The following is a 23401-nucleotide window of genomic DNA, read 5'->3' as shown; positions in this document are numbered from 1 at the left end:
CTTGGTAGCAGGCCGCGTCGGTGGCACTGTGTTATCCTCAAAGCGGGCGAAGGTGGAATATATCAAGACCGAGACACAACCATATATCTTTACAATCTGCACAGACTTCTCCAAGTCTATCGAAAGAAAATTTGAGCAGTAATTCCTAGAAACCCATCACATTATCTAGGACACATGTGCACACACACAGATACAAACAAGGTGAAACTGCTCAATGGAACAGACACAGATGAGAGGGGAGATCAGCAAGTGTTCTTTAAAGGGTAAGGTCACAATGATCATGTCTGTACAGAACTATAGAATGCACCTCATAAGTCATTAGATACTTTCCCCCTAAATACATTTTTTTTTTAAATGTGTAATACTTTGTGTCTTTGATTTATCCGACTTGAAAGACCATGTGTGTTGAATTTAGGCAATCACTGAACTGATCAATTAGCTTAGATGGTCAAGTATGGTGCCTAGTTGGAACAAAATCCTGCAGTAACTGCGGCACTCCAGGAAGAGTGTTGCTTACCCCTGGTTTCTGATTACGACATGTAACTTCCCTGAAGAATCCATTTCCACTTTACTGGGTTGCCTCCTGTGACAAATTGTGTGGTCAAACCAGCCCAACTCATTGTGGAAATCCCATGACATATGAACAGTGACGATTTTAGCATGTACATTTTGGTGGGTGGGGTAAAAAAAAGTGGGATGCATGCCAGCAAAGCCACAGCACAACACTAAATAATAAACTAATTGCACTATAACGGTGACAAATGATGCACACAAACTGTCAGGGCCTACATAAAGCTGTCCAAACATCTTACCACTGCTACACCTGGCTATCAGCGGAGCTTTGTCTGACAGCGAAACAGTTCATTCAGCCTCCTTTACGGTCTTTAAAAAAAAACATAGCTGATATGGCTGACTTGCGTAAACAAATGTGGTTTCTAATGACAATTGAAATGTACAAACTATGGCATGAGGGGACAAGAAGCGGATAAGAGGCAATCCGTAATTTCGATTAAGACATTAATGAGCGAGCTAGGACGGACGTAGTCAGCATAACTATTTGTTTAGCACTTTTGAAATGTACAGTGACAGAATTCAGAACATGGGCCATTCTTAGTGTTCTCCCTGTACACCAAGTCAGAAACGTAGGATAAATAAAGGGTGCATTTAAGCATAAAATGAAAGCTCTTACAATATTAAATTATTACATTTCTCTAACAAAAAGGTTATCGGCAATAGTACATGTGCCCCACCAAGTCAGAACAGTAGGCGAAATTAAGGTAAGTAAGTCAAATGGGCTACTAAGCTACACAACATACATTTAGTATTACGTCTTTGCTACAGTATACATAACTCCCTGGCATACTACATCATTTATGGAGCAGCATACAATACATTTTTGGACTCACCTTGTTGTGCTGTGCTTACTTGAACAGGAAGGTGGCACGGCGGTCCTTCGTGTGCAAATTTTGTCATCAAAGTCTGGCATTCTCTGGATTTATGGTGCTTTCAAGACAACTGTGAACTCGGAAAAAACATGGTGGAATCATGACGTCATTGATCTTCAGTTTCCAGACTTACAATTCCGAGTTGGATGACCTTTCAAAAACATATTTCCCAGTCGGAGCTCGTTTTTTCCGGAATTCCCAGTAATCTTGAACTCAAGGTTTCACAGTTCCGAGTTAGTTGTTTTGAGCACGGCACAAATCATGCTTCATTGACATCAAGGCCAATGTTGAATGTTAATCATTTTAAACTTGAAAGAGAGAAACTTAATCCCAGACTTGGGACCACACAACCACTCCACTGAATAGCAGGCTAGTGATTGCTTTGCAATGCTTACTGTTAGCCATTGTCACAGGTTCCTTCCAAACCACTCATTGTTGAATTTGCGATTCCCAACTTGTTTGGTAATGTTCATGTCCAATGGCCGATGAGCACTGATACATTTTATCTATAATTTCTCTTCATTATTTCTCTAGCATCTGCAGCACAAGCCTCCCTCTACGCTTATACATGAGTGAAGTGAGTTCGGAAAAACTAAAAGGATGCATCTTAGAAAGAGTTCACATACAAACTTTATACGTCCGAACTTCGAGTCAAATATGCTTCCCAAAAATAATATGGTGGCTGTGGTAGAACGTCAATTTTGACTGGCGATTTTGTGCATTTATCAAAATTAACTTTAAAACAATGCCACTAAATAATGCTTACATACAGTGCCTTGCGAAAGTATTCGGCCCCCTTGAACTTTGCGACCTTTTGCCACATTTCAGGCTTCAAACATAAAGATATAAAACTGTATTTTTTTGTGAAGAATCAACAACATGTGGGACACAATCATGAAGTGGAACGACATTTATTGGATATTTCAAACTTTTTTAACAAATCAAAAACTGAAAAATTGGGCGTGCAAAATTATTCAGCCCCCTTAAGTTAATACTTTGTAGCGCCACCTTTTGCTGCGATTACAGCTGTAAGTCGCTTGGGGTATGTCTCTATCAGTTTTGCACATCGAGAGACTGACATTTTTTCCCATTCCCTCCTTGCAAAACAGCTCGAGCTCAGTGAGGTTGGATGGAGAGCATTTGTGAACAGCAGTTTTCAGTTCTTTCCACAGATTCTCGATTGGATTCAGGTCTGGACTTTGACTTGGCCATTCTAACACCTGGATATGTTTATTTTTGAACCATTCCATTGTAGATTTTGCTTTCTGTTTTGGATCATTGTCTTGTTGGAAGACAAATCTCCGTCCCAGTCTCAGGTCTTTTGCAGACTCCATCAGGTTTTCTTCCAGAATGGTCCTGTATTTGGCTCCATCCATCTTCCCATCAATTTTAACCATCTTCCCTGTCCCTGCTGAAGAAAAGCAGTCCCAAACCTTGATGCTGCCACCACCATGATTGACAGTGGGGATGGTGTGTTCAGCTGTGTTGCTTTTACGCCAAACATAACGTTTTGCATTGTTGCCAAAAAGTTCAATTTTGGTTTCATCTGACCAGAGCACATTTTTCCACATGTTTGGTGTGTCTCCCAGGTGGCTTGTGGCAAACTTTAAACAACACTTTTTATGGATATCTTTAAGAAATGGCTTTCTGCTTGCCACTCTTCCATAAAGGCCAGATTTGTGCAATATACAACTGATTGTTGTCCTATGGACAGAGTCTCCCACCTCAGCTGTAAATCTCTGCAGTTCATCCAGAGTGATCATGGGCCTCTTGGCTGCATCTCTGATCAGTCTTCTCCTTGTATGAGCTGAAAGTTTAGAGGGACGGCCAGGTCTTGGTAGATTTGCAGTGGTCTGATACTCCTTCCATTTCAATATTATCGCTTGCACAGTGCTCCTTGGGATGTTTAAAGCTTGGGAAATCTTTTTGTATCCAAATCCGGCTTTAAACTTCTTCACAACAGTATCTCGGACCTGCCTGGTGTGTTCCTTGTTCTTCATGATGCTCTCTGTGCTTTTAACAGACCTCTGAGACTATCACAGTGCAGGTGCATTTATACGGAGACTTGATTACACACAGGTGGATTGTATTTATCATCATTAGTCATTTAGGTCAACATTGGATCATTCAGAGATCCTCACTGAACTTCTGGAGAGAGTTTGCTGCACTGAAAGTAAAGGGGCTGAATAATTTTGCACGCCCAATTTTTCAGTTTTTGATTTGTTAAAAAAGGTTGAAATATCCAATAAATGTCGTTCCACTTCATGATTGTGTCCCACATGTTGTTGATTCTTCACAAAAAAATACAGTTTTATATCTTTATGTTTGAAGCCTGAAATGTGGCAAAAGGTCGCAAAGTTCAAGGGGGCCGAATACTTTCGCAAGGCACTGTATCTTACATTACTCTTATCACATGTATATACTGTATTGAGACCCAATCACTGGACACTAACAAATGGATCACTTTAAACAATGCCACTAAATAATATTTGCATATCTTACATTACTTTAATTACATGAATATACTGTATTTTATACCATCTACTGCACCTTGCCTATGCCGCTCGGCCACCGCTCATCCATATATTTATTTGTACATATTCTCATTCACCCCTTTATATTTGTGTGTATTAGTTAGTTGTTGGGAATTGTTAGATATTACTGCACTGTTGGAACTAGAAGCACGAGCATTTCGCGACACTCGCATCTGCTAACCATGTGTATGTGGCCAATAAAATGTTATTGGACTTTGATTTGAATATCTCAGCGTGGCACACCTCTTCATCACTGTGGTGCTGCCTGGCAGAGGCACTGAGGCAGCCCAGGTCTGTATCATCAGCAAATCTCTCCCTCTCTCAGGGTGAGGAGTTCAGTATGGAGGATAATCAAAAAGGGTGTAATTACAGGAGTGTCCCTCAAAACATGGCTGCTAGACGAGCGGGGCCAAAAGAAGGTGTCAGGGGAAAATGATGTATTCACCTTATTTGTTGGCTATGTAACAATTATTTTCATAACGAACACTAAGATATTTCTGTCCTGCTAATGCTGTGTTTTATGGTCTCCACTCCAGCACCTAGCCTGGGTGTTGAGAACATGGGGTCTACTACAGATAGCTTGAAGCCAACACTTGACTTGTGTTGGTGATAAAAACCTAAAAGGTAGCATTCTAAAGACAAGATGTGGTGTGTACGACTCAAGAGAGAGAGCCTGGAAGAGTTAAGAACAATGCCACATTGTCTTCTCTTCCTGGCATCTGGGAAACTAAGTAAAAGACCATCCTGTGTAGATAACCAAGGTGGCTTATGGGAAGGTTAGAAGTGACTGACTAAGCAATCTTGGTATCAGCTATATAAAAACTGTGCATCGTCTGTCAGCCTAACAGTCAGTCAAGACTGGTGGGCCGATGCTCATTATTGCAATAATGAATCAATATTAAATAAAGATTGTTTGAAGAAATGACCAAGACCAAGTCTCTCTCTGTACTGAATTTCCACGACAAGGGTTCGAGAAAGAGAGCACTAGGGCCGAGAGACAGAGAGAAGACTGGCATTCTTAAGGCTGGAGCGAGATCAATCATCCAGAATGGTTAAAAGACCTTTCAATGAACCTCCTTTAATCTTGGCACAATGCTACAAACCGAGCGTCACGAAGTGGGGCTCTGGGGTTTAATAATTCCCCACGGAGTGCGTAAATCTTTAATAGAGGGCAAGTTAAGCCTGCGGTGGCTCCGACGGCGTGCACAGTGGTGCGTGCACGTGTAGATCCGGATAATTGATGATGCACATAGACAATGATACCTGACACACAAACTGAAATATTAAGTAGCATTACAGGGGTATAGTCAGGGATGTCGTATCAAACGAGCAAGCAAACCAACCTAGGCGTGCATGCACACACACACACGCAAAATTGACGCAGAGGGGAATAATGGAGCGAGATAATTATAATATGAAACTTATTTTTAAATGTATATTTCACCCTCTTGGCAACCCTTGCCTGTAATTATTTATAAAGTCATACAAATGTTAGAAGATCTCTGAACCTCCAAGTCCTGTGAATTAATTTAGTCTCGGTTATAAAGATAAGTCATTTCTCGCCTACTATTTATTCTGTAAACCAAGAGGCCAAATCTAATCTTATCAAAACCAGTTAGGGCACACTTGATTATGAAATACTGGTAGGCTATGTTGAAACAGCTGGGATCAATGCATTTCTGACTACTACCCAGTAACTAGATCTCTCGCCCTTTCTCTGAGGTATGATTACAATGCTCCCATTCAGTAGCCCATAATATACATAGGCCCACTGCTGGGTCCAGATCTGCGGAGCCGTGGGCCCCCTATGTAATTTGAATACCACCCCACCACGCCCAAGTATTAATTGCTGATGCGAGTCCATCACGCCTATGATTAGAACTTTCCTTAACGTAGGCTATATGATAAATTATCCCACTGATGGTTTCACCAACAAAATGTTTGTTATTTTTGCCATTACATAAGTCAGCATGATATTTTAGCGATTTGCTGACAAATCAAATTCATTTGATAAATAAATCATATTATTCAATAGTTTCAATACCATGTTAAGATAATGAAATGCATTCTGGGATTCATTGTGAAAATACTCTCCGAAGCGGTGTTGGTTTCAGTCATCGTTTTAAACAACAGTTGAGCTAGCTAACAAAAGACAACACACCCCCCCCCCCCAAAAAAAAAAAAATTGAGAAAGTCAAGAATAGACTTTGCTTATTTAAAAATCAGCAATGTATCAACACAAAATTTGAAAGCAAAGGAGGTATCAAAATTAGTTAAATTAGATTCTGTTTTCAAATGCAGTTCAAGTGCAGCCATTGCTAGCACAAGCAAAATAGCAGGACCAGAAGAGGATGTAGGTTAATCGTCGCCAGCAGCAGCTTTTAGCGTCTCAAGTGAGCAAAGGCCAAGCTGTTCCATCGTGCCAGAAGAAGCAACTTTGACAGAGGGGGATACAGGTTGTCAGGTATCGGAGGATAGGACCCTGAGCACAAGCCAGGCAGGACAAGCTATCCCCGGGCCGGGCGGGGAGGAAGAGGAGCAGGGCGAGGCTAGAATCGTGGCGGCTGAGGAAACAGGTGGAAGTGAGACAGACAGCCTTTTTATCTATCCAACTGACAGGGGGGCATTATGCAACAAATGTGGATGCAAAAGTCAAATGGCACGTTATTGTAGTAGGCTCACGTAAGCCTACTGGTCCATTTCCAAGAGATGACGAAAGGCGGTGTTTTTCCGTGTAGTATTACACCACTACAACCAAGGCTGGAATCAAATTACCATGTACATGGCTATGTTATTCGTCCATGCTATATTGCATGCTTTGTGAGCCTTTCTGGCTATTCGGAGATCGGAGTTAATGCGGTGAGAGATTGGCGCCATCTAACATCCAAAATAGCCTGTTCGGTATATGAGCAATGGAAGCGCAATGGCACTATTGACGCAGAAATGGAGAGAGGCGTGCGTAACGCAGCAAATTTCTGGCGACAGGAGTTGGGAGCGCATAGTTAATGCAACTCTCACACTTGCATCATGTAATATGGCATTCAGAGGGCACCGCGAGAAGCTGAGGCAGGCCAACAGTGGGAATTTTCTCAGTATAATTGAACTGCTGTCATTTTACGACCCAGTTCTGAAAGAACGTTCAGAACGCCCCGCAGGATCCGTTAACTATCTCAGTCCTCAGATCCAAAATGAGCTGATTTATATATCTTAGCCGAGCGAGTGCAGTGTGACAATCAGGGAGAGATGCAGGAAGCCCCATCCCCCCCCCCCCCCCCCCCCCCGATTATTATGGACAGCACACTAGATGTATCCAAAGTAGACCAGTTAAGCCAAGTTTATCGCTATGTGAGCGTGATAAGGGATGCAGATAATGTCGCCACAGATCTGACCATCATGGGGACTTCTGGAGACTGCTGACACATCAGCAGCTGAGCTTTAACAAAAAATCCTGGGCAGTTTAGAGGATAAGGGGCTGGATATTTCAAAATGTCCTCGGCAGGGGTATGATGGAGCTGCTGACATGAGCGGGGTCTATTTCGGGTGTGCAGGCCAGAATATCCGAAAGAGAGCCGCTTGCTGTTTATGTGCATTGCACAGCGCATAGTCTTAACCTGCCTCTCAGCGACGACTGTCAAAAATGTGCCAGAGATTAAACAGTTTTATGATACTGTTGAACTGTTATACACCTTCTTCGGGCATAGCATAAAGAGATGGTCAATGTTGAGTGGTATATTTGATTTTGCAGCAGACTTTTTTTTGTCGTTCTGCAAACTACGGTTTTAGAAAATGTCAACGTAGTCTCCAAAATGCTTCAGGCCAAAGACACAGACCTGCACAGAGCAGTCAGCCTACTCAAGGACATGATATAGGTCCTGTCCGGATTCCCACTGGATTTTGAAAAGGCCAAAGTCACTGCAAAGACCCTTGCCGACAAATGGGGAGCTCAGAACGCATTTGAAGACAATCGGAGAAGGAAGGCGAGGAGTCATTTTGATGCGCTATGCGAGGACGAGCGACCGTCTGATGGGGAGAGTAGTTTTAAAGTCAACGTCTTTAATGCAAACCTTGACATCGTTATCCATCAGCTGTCAAACAGATATAAAAGTCGTCGGGCAACAGAGTCAGACTCCATCCATCCCACTACCCTGGCCAACGCAAATGATGACGTGCTCTACAAGACCGCCAGCCGGCTGGCTGAACATTACAGCAAAGATATATCAGCAATATATGGCCAATTACTCTCTTTCATGACCTGCTTTAACAAGGATATAACAAAGCACACTACAGTGAGAGACCTGGCCAAGACGCTCATTGTGGATTCAGTCACTGCTACATTTGGGGAAGTAGTTACAGCGATGCTCCTTTTTACGACTCTGCCAGTAAAAGGTAACCAGTTCCAAGCACTCCGTTTCCAAACTGAAAATAATTAAAATCATACCTGGAGAAGCAACATGGGACAGGAGAGACTGCGTGGGTTGGCCATTCTGTCCACTGAAAACACCAGGGCCAGGACCATGGATTTGAATGCCATAGTCAACGACTGAACAGAGCGCAAGGCCCGTCGAATGCCAATCAAAATGAGTGTGTAAGCTTATATTTTTACAAGGCAGGCTACCCAGACAGCCTATATAAATCATGCTTTATTGAGATTAATTTACATTGCTCGTCAATCTACGACTATGCTCGATCGGTCTTAGGAAACCATGTTCTGGTGCACGGCCGCTGAGCCATTTCATTGTCGTCATAGCCTATACGCTTAACTAGGCTATAACAATAATAGTAAGTACATACGCATCATATACTGTTAAAAGGCATGCTGCCATTTTGAATGCTCCACTTGATTGATTTTCTAGCGTTTTTTTTGTTGCTATAGGTCTCTGCGGGAGGGAGATCGTTTGAAATACTGGTATGACAGTTTTGCCGCTGTGCATAACTTCTGCGAGCATGTACTCAGGTCAGGTCATTAGCTGAGTTTCAGTGTTTCGGTCAAGAGATTGATCTATATATTTATGTTTTATAATATAGGCTATTCCCTATTATTTGCAGATAAAAATAGGGTGTTTTTGACCACTGTTCTTTCTGTGGTGCTGATCGACAGGTTCATTTCTGACCGTCGTCCATGTTGCTGAATGTATACGATTTGATTTTGTATTGGCTATATTGCCGGTAACAGCTTCAAATGTGCCCTTCGATTAGGTTCTCCTCTGTTGTTATAATGCTTAACAATATTAACACAGCCTTACCAACAAAACTATTTTAATTAAAAAGGGAAATATGGGTGGAGATAGGGGCCCGGAATTTTTTGGGTTCACCTGGGACCGTCATGATTAAGCTACGATACTGCTCCCATCCACAGGGCACGAGATGTCACCGAATGGTTTGATGGGCATTAAAACTAAATCTAAACTATATGCCATGGCCATCTCAGTCACCAGATCTCAACCCAATTGAACACTCATGGGAGATCCTGGAGCAGTGCCTGAGACAGCGTTTTCCGAACACCATAAACAAAACACCAAATTCTGGAATTTCTCATGGCAGAACGGTGTTGCATCCCTCCAATGATTTAAAAATACATTAGATGACTGACAGGGGGGCGCTGCTTTAAAGCCACCATCTTGGCACTCCCCAACCATTGTAAAAAATATTTTGCAAGCTATAGAAATGCATTTATTAATTAATGTCTACATTTGTTTTTTCCATGTTTAGTCTATTAGACACCTTAATGCCTACTTTTAAATTATATTATGTGAGCTAAACATGAGCAAAAATATGAACAATGTTGTTTTTTTATGTGAAAGTTCTACAAAAAAAATACATGTATTCAGACCCCTTGAATTTTTCCACATTTTGTTACGTAACAACCTTATTCTAAAATGTATTAAATTGCCCCCCACTAATCTACACACAATACCCTATAATAACAAAGCAAAAACAGGCTTTTAGATATTTTGCCCCAGAAAATAAGAAATGTGACATACTTAAGTACTCAGAACCTTGAAGCACATTTGACAGAGATTTCAGCCTTGAGTCTTCTTGAGTATGATGCTACAAGCGTATTTGGGGAGTTTCTCACATTCATCTCTGCAGACCCTGAAGCCATGTCAGGTTGGATGGGGAGCGTTGCTACACAGCCATTTTCAGGTCTCTCCAGAGATGTTGGATGGGGTTCAAGTCTAGGCTCTGTCTGGGCCACTCGGCGACATTTAGAGACTTGACCCGAAGCCACTCCTGCGATGCATTGGCTGTGTGCTTAGGGTCGTCTGCCTGTTGGATGGTATACCTTCGTTCTAGTCTGAGGTCCTGAGCGCTCTGGATCAGTTTTTCATCAAGGATGTCTGTAATTTGCGCCGGTCATCATTCCCTCGATCCTGACTAGTCTCCCAGTCTTCATATGTACTATTTTCTACATTGCAGAATAATTGTGAAGACATCAACTATGAAATAACACATATGGAATAATGTACTATAATAACAAACAAAAAAAGTAGTGTTAGAAATCTCAAATATATTTTGATTTGTAAAAGTAGCCACCCTTTGTATTGATAAAGGCTTTGCACACTCTTGGCATTCTCTCAACCAGCTTCACCTGGAATGCTTTTCCAACAGTCTTGAAGGAGTTCCCACATACAGTGGGACAAAAATGAATTTATTTAGTCAGCCACCAATTGTGCAAGTTCTCCCACTTAAAAAGATGAGAGGCCTGTAATTTTCATCATAGGTACACTTCAACTATGACAGACAAAATGAAAAAGAAAAAAAAATCCAGAAAATCACATTGTAGGATTTTTAATTAATATATTTGCAAATTATGGTGGAAAATAAGTATTTGGTCACCTACAAACAAGCAAGATTTCTGGCTCTCAAAGACCTGTAACTTATTATTTAAGAGGCTCCTCTGTCCTCCACTCGTTACCTGTATTAATGGCACCTGTTTGAACTTGTTATCAGTATAAAAGACACCTGTCCACAACCTCAAACAGTCACACTCCAAACTCCACTATGGCCAAGACCAAAGAGCTGTGAAATGACACCAGAAACAAAATTGTAGACCTGCACCAGGCTGGGAAGACTGAATCTGCAATAGGCAGGCAGCTTGGTTTGAAGAAATCAACTGTGGGAGCAATTATTAGGAAATGGAAGACATACAAGACCACTGATAATCTCCCTCGATCTGGGGCTCCACGCAAGATCTCACCCTGTGGGGTCAAAATGATCACAAGAACGGTGAGAAAAAATCCCAGAACCACACGGGGGGACCTAGTGAATGACCTGCAGAGAGCTGGGACCAAAGTAACAAAGCTGACCATCAGTAACACACTACGCCGCCAGGGACTCAAATCCTGCAGTGCCAGACGTGTCCCCCTGCTTAAGCCAGTACATGTCCAGGCCCGTCTGAAGTTTGCTAGAGAGCATTTGGATGACCCAGAAGAAGATTGGGAGAATGTCATATGGTCAGATCAAACCAAAATATAACTTTTTGGTAAAAACTCAACTCGTTGTGTTTGGAGGACAAAGAATGCTGAGTTGCATCCAAAGAACACCATACCTACTGTGAAGCATGGGGGTGGAAATATCATGCTTTGGGGCTGTTTTTCTGCAAAGAGACCAGGATGACTGATCCGTGTAAAGGAAAGAATGAATGGGGCCATGTAGTGAGATTTTGAGTGAAAACCTCCTTCCATCAGCAAGGGCATTGAAGATGAAACGTGGCTGGGTCTTTCAGCATGACAATGATCCCAAACACACCGCCCGGGCAACGAAGGAGTGGCTTCGTAAGAAGCATTTCAAGGTCCTGGAGTGGCCTAGCCAGTCTCCAGATCTCAACCCCATAGAAAATCTTTGGAGGGAGTTTTAAGTCCAAAACATCACTGCTCTAGAGGAGATCTGCATGGAGGAACGGGCCAAAATACCAGCAACAGTGTGTGAAAACCTTGTGAAGATTTACAGAAAACGTTTGACCTCTGTCATTGCCAACAAAGGGTATATAACAAAGTATTGAGAAACTTTTGTTATTGACCAAATACTTATTTTCCACCATAATTTGCAAATAAATTCATAAAAAATCCTGCGTGATTTTCTGGATTTTTTTTTCTCATTTTGTCTGTCATAGTTGAAGTGTACCTATGATGAAAATTACAGGCCTGTCATCTTTTTAAGTGGGAGAACTTGCACAATTGGTGGCTGACTAAATACTTTTTTGCCCCACTGCATGCTGAGCACTTGTTGGCTGCTTGTCCTTCACCCTGCGGTCCAATTCATCCCAAACCATCTCAATTGAGTTGGTGGTGTGATTGTGGAGGCCAGGTCATCTGATGCAGCACTCCATCACTCTCCTTCTTGGTCAAATAGCCCTTACACAGCCTGGAGGTGTGTTGGGTCATCCACCTGTTGAAAAATAAATTCTAGTCCCACTATGCGCAACCCAGATGGGGTGGCGTTTGCTGCAGAATGCTGTGGTAGCCATGCTGGTTCAGTGTGCCTTGAATTCTAAAGAAAATCACTGAAAGTGTTACCAAAGCACCCCCACACAACCTCCTCCATGCTTCACAGTGGGAACCACACATGCAGAGATCACCCGTTCACATATTCTGCGTCTCACAAAAACACAGTGGCTGGAACCAAAAATCTCAAATTTGGACTCCAGGACAGATTTCCACCGGTCTAATGTCCATTGTTCGTGTTTCTTGGCCCAAGCAAGTCTCTTATTATTATTTGTGTCCTTTTAGTAGTGGTTTCTTTGCAACAATTCAACCATGAAGGCCTGATTCACGCAGTCTTAACGGAACAGTTGATGTTGAGATGTGTCTTGAAGTCTGTGAAGCATTTATTTGGGAAGCAATTTGAGGATGGTAACGCTAATGAACTTATCCTCCTCTGCAGCAGAGGTAACTCTGGGTCTTTACATTCCTGTGGCGGTCCTCAAAGTCTCTTTAAAGTGTTCAGCCTGTGTGGTGCCATTTTGAGTACTGCAAGCTTGGCCCATGTGGGTCTGCCCCCTAGCAATTTGATTGCCATCCAATGAGGTTGCAGGGTGGGCCCAAAGGCTCAGTGACACGCGAGAGAGACATTTTCGGAGACACGTTTTGTCTCGAGCGCTACTTTGAGAACTACTGGCTAAAAAGATCATTACTGACATCAATCAAATTTGCCCTCGACATGAGATGTTACAATGATAATGGATCATCAGGTGTAGCCCCGCGGCTACCGCTAATTGCGGTATCATAAATCCTGAGCACAAACGATGATCCAGCATTCTATACATAATTTCCCTTTATGCACCCCCTTGAGACACCTACGTTTCCTCTAAATGCCCTTGCTCTCTCGCTCTCCCTGTGTCTTAAAATGTTTACAGCCATTCATGTGAACCTATGGCAACATGTGCTAACATATCCCATCTGTTCCACGCCTATAAGTTAAGATCGATAGAGGTTAACTGAAAAGACCAAATGGAGACAAACACCTTGAGATAAAGATTGACCAGCTACTAAAAAAAGGTGCCAAGATAGAAGCGCAAAAGAACTAGACACTAAATTACAACAAGACATCAAATTAAAAAAGACCTACAAATAAGCAAGACCAGTACAAGAAAAGAATGGCTACGCTCCAAACTACATTAATGATCTATGACACACAATCCACGACTTTAAGGTCACCATGGCAACACATAAACCTACCAAAACCTCTATACTGGATAGAGTGGTGAGGAGGAGGAATCTACTCTATCCGGAAGCGACATCACCATGAATCTTTATTTTACTATTGAGAGTTACAGTTAATTTCAAAATTGTATATCGATTTGCTCTCCTTAAATATAAGTAGTAATCTAATTTATTTGTTTCAGTCAATTGTTTAATCAAACGTTTTGCTACCTGAATTAGCCCAAGCTAATTTTCCCCAGCTAGCTGAACAAAGCTCATTTTCATCCTCATTGCCAAACTTCATAAATACTGCACCCTCAACTTCAACTGTGACAACTTCCTCTCCCCGCTTGGCTCAGTGGGATATGTCGTGATTTTGCCTAACACGGTCAGATATGTACACGGTCTTGTACCCAACTTTTTTTCAACTGACTATCATATCTGTTGATTAAATCAGACTGTTAATATAAATAGTAATCCAGGAATGTCACAAGTTAATTGACACGAGAAAACTTGAGATAAAAGCAACTCCACAGATCGCAATGATTGGCTAAATTATTTCTGGACACTAAAGGTCCGTGGAGCTCTTCCTCATCACCACTATAATAGTGTCTTATAGCAAACTGGGGCGGCAGGGTAGCCTAGTGGTTAGAGCGTTGGACTAGTAACCGAAAGGTTGCAAGTTCATATCCCTGAGCTGACAAGGTACAAATCTGTTGTTCTGCCCCTGAACAGGCAGTTAACCCACTGTTCCTAGGCCGTCATTGAAAATAAGAATTTGTTCTTAACTAACTTGCCTAGTTAAATAAAAGGTTAAAAAAAAAAGTTACAAAAACGCTAAAAAAAACCTCCATATAGGGTTGGTGTCAGCAGCCAGGGCCCAGAGATATGTAATGGCTGGCGTTGTTAACAGTAAAGCGTCCTGCTTGCTATTGATCCAGGTTGGCTAGATCATGAGTGAATTCTGGGAAGCTGACTTCATGTGCCTGACTGCCTAGGCAGGCAGACGCCTGAACTCCTGAGTGGAGTTGGGAATGGCTGTCTGCAGACTGAGTGGAACCAGCTAAAAACCGCGGATATTAGAGGATATTTTTTTTAAACGACTGAGCTTTTTGCGGCTTTAAAAATCGACCTGCCGGGTCATTGTAGTTGCAAAGTTCAGTGCAGAGACTTGCAGAGTAACAGTTTGAAAGGTTAAATCTATAATAACAGTCTATTAAGCTGACGATAAACTTGTTTTGGATAAAGTCAATGTCCATGCTGTCTGCAAAGGTCCATTGTAGGACATGACAAAACTAATAAAGCCTTTGCCTGAGTCTATCATCAGCTAAAGATATCAGAATCTGTGCTTCTACCAGGTTCACAGGTCAAAGGTGATGCTGCAGAGAGCCTCACGTATGACAACAGCACGATCAGTGCCTCTGGCTATTCTACCTGCATGCCCTCTCTGCTCTGGGTATTCCATCTTTTGAATTCTACAGGGGTGCCCTCTCTCCTTCAGCTTCATTAACAGATCTGCACGTGTTGTTCATGCTTCACTGCCCTACAGGTCTGACATCCTTGAGAGACAGTGAGGCAGGTTAGAAGAAGGTTGTGTTGTATTCTTGTATTTCCTTTTCCCTGGATAAAACCAGATGACGTGCTGCAGCGGCTAACCTTGACGTTCTTCAACTCCCTCTGTGCAAGTAGGCAGGGAAACAAAAAGGAGAAAGAAAATGGCCGCCGCACACTCACAGTCCGGTCTGATATATTTGTGAGGGAGAACAGTACTCTAATTGGTAACCTAAGCAGGGAGCCTTCACTCCATATTGAGGGGACTTGTCACCGGAGGTTATCAAAAAAGGTAGAACTATTACTTTCAAAACACCAGTGTTTTGTTCCAGGCTCGTTTAAAAACACCTGGGCGACATTTCTCACTCAATACCAACTGCGGGGCGGCTGATTACCGTGGCCGCATTCAATGCGGTGCAAAACAAATGGAGTAAATGCAGTCTGCCTTCACAAAGACAGAAATAATTATTCCCTGTATTTCAGAACATTTATTAGCTGTGTAGATACATTGTCTCTCACTGTGGGTAGCCAAGCTTTCAGACGTTAGCGACTAATGAGCGAGGGCTCAGAGGCAATTTCACGAACAGTGTGGCCACATTACTTTGCTACATAATGACTCCTAACCTTTCGAATATGAGCCCCGATTGGTACCTAAGGCATTCATGGTGTTACACATTTAAAATAGGAAGCAACAGAACTGAGGACTTCATTAAATAGTGATATTATAGTGCTCAGCTTCGGTCTTGTAGGTAAGAATTACATCTAGAAATGCATTTTACTTTTTCTTCACCTCAATCATCTCTCGACGACTTTCCGGTGCAGATAGGGTCTCTTTTAGGGGAGAGCGAAAGAGGTGGGAGACGGAGGAGTTTTCCGGGGCTATTGACTCCACAGAGGACTGAAGCCTGCCGTGCAGGGAGCTCAGAAAATAAGACCACTCAGTTCAGCTTCCTTCTCCAGAGTAGAGACATTCTATTCACCAAAGACACCAAGGAAAGACACTACCTACCAAAGACACCTTTGAAGTAAAGACTATATTCACTAAAGACTCCAAGGAAAGACACTACCTACCAAAGACACCTTTGAAGTAAAGACTATATTCACTAAAGACTCCAAGGAAAGACACTACCTACCAAAGACACCTTTGAAGTAAAGACTATATTCACTAAAGACTCCAAGGAAAGACACTACCTACCAAAGACACCTTTGAAGTAAAGACTATATTCACTAAAGACTCCAGAGTCAAGACTCTAAAATCAGGGGTGTCAAACTATAGAGATCCTAATGAATTACTATTATTAGTATTCTAATTTCTAATTCTGTGCCAATCCAGTCCGGAAGGTGGTTTGAGTAGTACAACATTTTAAAAGAAAAATCACAAAGCAAAGACTCTATACACTGAAGACTCCAGGAGGTAAGAATACATTCAATAAAAGATCCCCATGAAACGCTATTGATTAAAGATCACCAGGCGAATGACATTCCTATTCGAGGCCACAGATCAGGGAGAGTTAATTCATTAGGGATTCTGGAGCAAGGAAACTCTGCACTTTAGACGACAGTGCAAATGTATTCTTTTCACTGAAGGCCTTGGGGGAAAGACTTCATTAGAGAGAGAAGACGCTTGCTTAAGAATGAAGTGAGTGCAGAGACCGGTCTTTACTAATGAACCTGTAGCAAAGACAATATTGTAAGAAGTGGAGTTGGGCTACGGCGATTTGAGTTATTACTGCTAATGATTATACTGTTCGTCTAACATTTAACTGATGAATATCCTGCTATATCCAATCGCCACAGAGTACTCCAATACACTTGACAGATAACTTCGTATCAAGTTCTTTAAGCGGTGTAACTCAAGTTGAAGAGTAATGCATCCAATGGTATGTTAAATGAGGTTTGCCTCTAATAAAGGGTTACTATCAGGGAGAAGGAAAAAAATGATGCATTGTTTTTGGCAAAGATATTCAATACAGAGGGGACAATCTTCTTGAACAACCAACCGCTACATTTCCATTCTATGGAGCGAAGACAATTCGGGGAGATTGAATACAGCCCATTGTGTAAAAACAAAAACAGATCAAATAAAAACATTAACAGTTATTCTAGTTTTCCATCAACCTTGTACACTTTAGTACTAAATTGATTTCATTTTTCCCTTTATGGTTGCTTGTCAAAAAGGTTAACAACAAGCAAGGACACTTAATTTTTCACCATCAGCACAGTGTCTTAACTAAGTATCTGACTCGTATCCAAGGATGAAGTCGAAAGTCAAGGTGGCAAACACTATAAGTCCAGTAAATGTGATCGGAATACGCTCTTCTGCTAGGTTAAATGTTTCTATTCAAATCACAAAATTCTACATCTTTTAACATCCAACCCGTTTTAAAAAGAAATGTGGGCAGCGATTCATTCTTGAAAAGTACAATTGCTATTAGAAATCAGAAAATTCAAAAGCATCAGAAAGTGGGAGAAGCTAGCCAGCCAGCCCATAGAGCCCCCACAGTGGAGGTGTCATAATATCCATTAAACCTAGCGTTCAAACAGGGAAATGGTTCCAAATCATTTTTAGATCATAGGGAATATAAAAAACACTTTACAATTAGGGCTGTGTTTCGTGAAGGCTTACCCTGGCATGACGTATTGATAACCATTTAAAATCTCTCTACGACAAGGTGACTTATCAATATACTTGGCTCTATTTACTCTGATTCGAAAAAGCTAATTGGCATCAAAGTAGGCATCATGCAAAACTACAAATCCCTGCAAGCTTATGCATGTTATCTCTAGCTGATACCTTTGTTAAATTTAAGGAGGTATTGTGTCAATTTAAAACTTGCATAAGACAGTTCACAGAATTGTCCATTTAAAGAAATGTAGCCAATTAGATAGTTAGAGATTCTTACTTTGGCCTCGATTCATCGGTCTCGTCCAGATCATCATGGTATTTGTAGTTCTTTATGATGGCCACATTAGCAGCTAATTAGCGTACACATTTTTTTTTTTTGGGGGGGGGGTGTACGTCAAGTGTTTCCAAAAACACCTATGGGAAAAATGAATGGTGGAAAAAACGATTGGAATATTGTCCCTGTTTGACCGCTAGGTTTTATGGGTATTATGATTCACACTGTGATACTCTAGAGAGCATTGCATTGTGGATTTTGTAGTCGACTTGAGCTGCAATAGATTTCCACAAACATAAACATTTTATTTAACACTGTAAAATGAAAGGATTTTTCCTGTAACTGATGCAGTTGGTATTTGTGCAAACTCCTTTTATGGAGATTGACAGCAAAGACATCAGGCTTGGACCCACCGAGGATCCACTTTGAACATCCATGTACAGTGCCTTCAGAAAGTATTCACACCAACTTCTTCCACATTTTGTTGTGTTACAGTCTGAATTTAAAATTTTGATTTTGTGTCACTGGTCCTCACACACAATATCAAAGTGGAATTATGTTTTTAGAAATGTTTACAAATTAATAAAACATTTAAAGCTAGAAAGGTCGGAGGAGGAAACACTGTACCTAGCGACCTGGTCAGCGTGCACTGCGCCCGGCTCGCCACAGGAGTCACTAGTCCGCGATGAGACAAGGATATGCCTACCGGCCAAACCCTCCCTAACCCGGATGATGCTAGGCCAATTTTGCGTCGCCCCATGGACCTCCCGGTCCCTCAGTCGAGCAGTGCATTTCAACCACAAAGACCAGGGAGGTTTTCCAATGCCTCGCAAAGGATGGGCACCTATTGGTAAATGGGTAAATATAAAAGTAGACATTGAATATGCCTTTGAGCATGGTAAAGTTATTACACTTTGGATGGTGTATCAATACACCCAGTCACTACAAAGATACATGGGTCCTTCCTAACTCAGTTGCCAGAGAAGAAAGAAACCACTCAGGGATTTCAACAGGAGGCCAATGGTGATTTTAAAACAGTTATAGGAGAAAATCAAGGATGGACCAACAAGATTGTAGTTACTCCACAATACTAACCTAATTGTTTCTCTGAATACAAAGTATTGTGTTGTTTGGGGAAAATCCAATACATTACAGAGTACCAGTCTCCATATTTTAAAGCATAGTGGTAGCTGCATCATGTTATGGGAATGCTTGTAATCGTTAAGGACTGGGGAGTTTTTCAGGATAAAAAAAACTGGTTCAGTATTGAATCTATTTTGAATTCAGGTTGTAACAACACAATGTGGAATAAGTCAAGGGTTATGAATACTTTCTGAAGGCACTGTACTTGAATGTGAACAAACAATGCTATGAAAGTATATGTAATGGAATGGCCCAGTTTTGGAAAACAATGCCACTTTATCAAACTGTCCTCCTTAGTCTAAAAAGCCTCTCTACCCAACTTGAGCATTACTGTTTAGCGAAAGGACAACTCTCCTTTGTTGTTGATAAAAAAGTAGAGAATCCTTCAGAATCCTCCCTCTGCGTGGAGACGATGAGAGGGGCGAGGAATCTAATTATTTTCCTCCCATGGCCCACTGCTCCTTTAAGGTTAATCACTGTCCGTCTGGCTAATTCTGCCTTGGCACACTGCAATAATTACACCACCACTCTCCTTATCTCATCTCCAGTCTCTCCTTTTCTCACAAATTCCTCTTTCACGCTGCCCTTGTCATTTCCCACAACTTCCCTGACCGTCAGGTCTTGCCTTCCCACACCCTTATTCCCCCCAAAAAGATTCTAAAATACAACAGCTCTCCTCTGTTCAAGGCTCTCTCCGTCTCTTATCTTACTTAGTTCAGTGTTCGCCTCCCCCACTAAATGACCCACCCGGCCCTTTCCGCAGTAAATCTAGTTCTCCTTTGACCAGCTCCTTCCCTTCATTTCACACTTCCTCCTTTCCACACCACTCCCCATTTCTCCCTCCTTTCTTCCCTCCCCAGTCTAATTCTCACAGCACAAGTTCAGCCTTTCTAGGGACACAAGGGGCTCCTCCAGCAGTAGTGTAGCATCACGCTCTCCCTCAACCAGTGGCAAGGGAGAAACCAGTGGCAACAAGAAAGGAGCATCAAAGAGAAACACCACAAGAATTTGAGACGAGAACAGTTTCCCAGTATTTGGATTTCGCCCCTGAAGCAAAAGAGTTCTGTGTTGAGATCCAGAGACAAGTTGATGGGGATGATGCTGATTTTAGTTACAGGTGGTGATGTGGGTGATGAGTGGTGCTGAACGCTGAGGAGAGACAAATCACTAAGAATGACTGGATGTCAGGGTATAGGGGGTCAGTGTTGTGATTGGACGATCTGAGATGGGGAGACAGAGTGCAGAGTAGGGTCCAGAAATACACACATACTGTAAATTGTCTGTAGTGTTGATTGGTGCAGGTGGCTGGCTTTGGCCACATAAAGAGTGCCGAGAGAACAATTAAAACCAATTGAATGTAAAGCCGCACGACCATGCAATCGGGTGAGTGAAATGGCCTATCGTTTCATAGGCCATCACTGTAAAGCTGGTCACACCGGCTCCATCATGGCCAATGACAGAGGTGCAATCCCAATTGTCACCCTACTGTTCCTACCATTGGAGAAAAGTAGTGCACTATATAGGGAATAGGGTGCCAATTGAGACGCTACCATGGTGAGAGTTGTACCTTGCGTGAGTAGCTGCAGGGTGCGGACCTCTTCTCTGACGCGGAGCTGCAGGACCTGCTGGAGGATGTACTGCCGTTGGCCCTCCTGCATGATGCCCATTCGCTCCAGCTTCCTGTCTGTCAATCTCATCAGAGCCCGCCCTGGCCGGAGAGAGGAAGAGAGAGAGAGTGCGAGAGAAAGGTTAAACTCAACTCCTCCTCATGAAATAAACAGACTCCCCCATCTCACTCACCCAAAGCATACGCCATAAAGGGGCACAAGGAAGACCAAGTACACAAAACATTTGCTCTTTCCATGACATAGCTTTCACCTGGATTCACCTGGTTAGTCTATGGTCCTTGTTAATTAACGTTACAGTTAAATCCACTTCAGTCAATGTAGATGAAGGGGAGGAAAATTGAGACATGGATTGTGTATGTGTGCCATTCAGAGGGTGAATGGACAAGAAAATATTTAAGTGCCTTTGAACGGGTTACTGTAGTAGGTGCCAGGCGAACTGGAACTGATGTGTCAAAAACTGCAACACTGCCGGGTTTTTCCACGCTCAAATCTCCCGTGTGTATCAAGAATGGTCCACCACCCAAATTAAATCCAGCCAACATTGACACCTTATAGAGTCCATGTCCCGTCAAACTGAGGCTGTTCTGAGGGCAAAAGGGGGTGCAACTCAATATTAGGACGGTGTTCCTAATGTTTTGTCCAGTCAGTGTATTTACAGAATGAATATTTAATGAAATTGATAAACATTGTTTGGAAAAGGATCTCAGTAGTACCTCAAAGTGAACTAAAGCATAACTGAACAAAAAGGACTCTCTCTCTCTCTCTCTGAATGCTGCCTTCAACTGCACTGTTACATACAATAAGCAGCACAAGAAATATCCCATTTTCCATTTCCATTAATGCATACATTGTCAAGGTGACTCTATTCTCAATCTATGAATAGATAATTCTCTATCCTCTAACCATTCAATACATGTTATTCAATTTATGCTTGGGTATGCTAGCAGGAAGCAGCCAACGATGACTCACTTATTCCTTGAAACTATCTTCATCTGGCTACATAATGCACTTTAGCATAATTATTCATCTTATTTCGCCCATAGGCACCTTCTTCTGGGAGACCTTGATTTTAAAATCCCTAATTTAATCTTCAATATCATTTCTTAAAAAGTAGGTGATTTTGGCCAGTGATAGAAATGCAGTGGAGAAAGTAGAGTCTAATTAATTACGCTCGTTGTGGAAGGCCTTTGTGGCAATGTGAGGGATTGGGGAGCTAGATAGAAAATAATTCCTGACCATTACTATGCATTAGCCCGACTCCTGTAAATCCCCCTCGCTAGTTTACCCTAATGACTCGGGGCTCTGATTTGCTCCTCCTGATTGGCTGGCAGCCTGCTAACTTTACCTGGTACATGGTCTCAAAGCAGGGCTATGGTGGCGTGACTGTCACATGCTCTCCCTCTTTCATCCCGAGCTCCCTCCTCCCATCCACCTCCAACAGGACTGTACTTACTGCAGTCATTACATACTCTAGATTTGATGTGATTTCATAACGACTTGTTACTTAACGCCTTTGTATATTAACTTTTTTTTTACCTGTGACGCGGCTCATTATTCAAGATTTATGTTTTTTTGTTGACACGGGGTGTTGTGTGAAAGCATCGTTGGCTATAATGTCTTGTGAGAAAGTAACTTTTGGTGATTTATTGCAGTTTTACACCTTATGCAACCATGCCTCAACACACAGTGAGCAGTTAACAAAGCTAAAGTGGTCCGTGTATTGGTATTTGTGGGTGACTATGGCCAAAGACTGGCAAAAATTGTTAAGTGTAAAAAATAAAAAAAAATATGTTGAAATGCCAGCTACGGTTTTAATGATGCCCATTACAGAGTAGCTAACTATAGACAGGAGAACCTATGAGGGCCAGTAAAATGGGACGTGAGAGAGAACTAGAACAACAAAGTGACTGTAAAGAAGGATCACCTGAGGAGTCTATAAATTATGAGCAATCAATCAATCACTTGGCACCTCATCCGAAATCCTACGCAAATCTGCTTGGCAACAGAGGCACCTCTTTAGCTTAACCTCATGGCTATCGGTTCTATGAACAAACACAACCATACAGGATGTATGAGAGATAAAGCTTTCCAGATCAATGACTAAACAGCTGCTATAATAACGCATCTTTAATTATCAATATCTCAGAGTTAAAAGGCGGCCGCTTAAGATGCCTCAAGATGAGAGCAATTTGGAGTCAAGCTGCTAGTTTCTTGGCGGCGGTGCCAACAGAGCTCCTTTCCTCTCCTTCCGGTAGCAGCCGGGCGAAACGCCTCTGTGGAGTTTCTCGCCGCTGCAGTTCTGAGTCATTGACTCCACAATCCCACAAAGCCACAGCAGGGAATTTATCAAACCACAATTAATACACAGAGCAGTGTAGCATGGCCGGGCAGAGAGAGCACAGAGGAGTAGAGGATGAGGGGAGAATGCCTGAAGAGAGAGAAGAGGAGGGGATGAGATGGAGAGAGAGAGAGAAAGTTAAGAGGGACTAGGAGTGGATTTGAAAAATAAATAAATAAATAAAATAAATAAATAAAAAGAGTACATAAAATGAGAAAAGA

At 42.1% G+C, this 23401-nt stretch overlaps 1 protein-coding gene across 3 annotated transcripts in view; it reads right to left on the bottom strand.

The window, feature by feature from the left end:
* Window positions 1-23401, bottom strand: part of LOC110488401 (sterile alpha motif domain-containing protein 12-like) — a 130036-nt gene that overhangs the window by 61570 nt on the left and 45065 nt on the right. Inside the window, exons 5-6 of one of the 3 annotated variants that reach the window (XM_036971038.1) lie at window positions 20782-20922; window positions 19178-20434 (exon numbers count right to left, since the gene is read on the bottom strand). In XM_036971038.1, coding sequence (XP_036826933.1) covers window positions 20382-20434; window positions 20782-20922 — 194 coding nt within the window. In that variant the 3' untranslated portion in view covers window positions 19178-20381. Of the gene's footprint in view, window positions 1-19177; window positions 20435-20781; window positions 20923-23401 lie in introns of those variants that run through there. The other 2 variants (XM_036971039.1, XM_036971040.1) reach the window with 2 other exon arrangements.

Source organism: Oncorhynchus mykiss, chromosome 32 (genome assembly GCF_013265735.2).
Source record: "Oncorhynchus mykiss isolate Arlee chromosome 32, USDA_OmykA_1.1, whole genome shotgun sequence".
Taxonomy (NCBI): Eukaryota; Metazoa; Chordata; class Actinopteri; order Salmoniformes; family Salmonidae; genus Oncorhynchus; species Oncorhynchus mykiss.
Note: the sequence above shows the minus strand (reverse complement) of the source record. Positions and strands in the feature narration are given on the sequence as shown.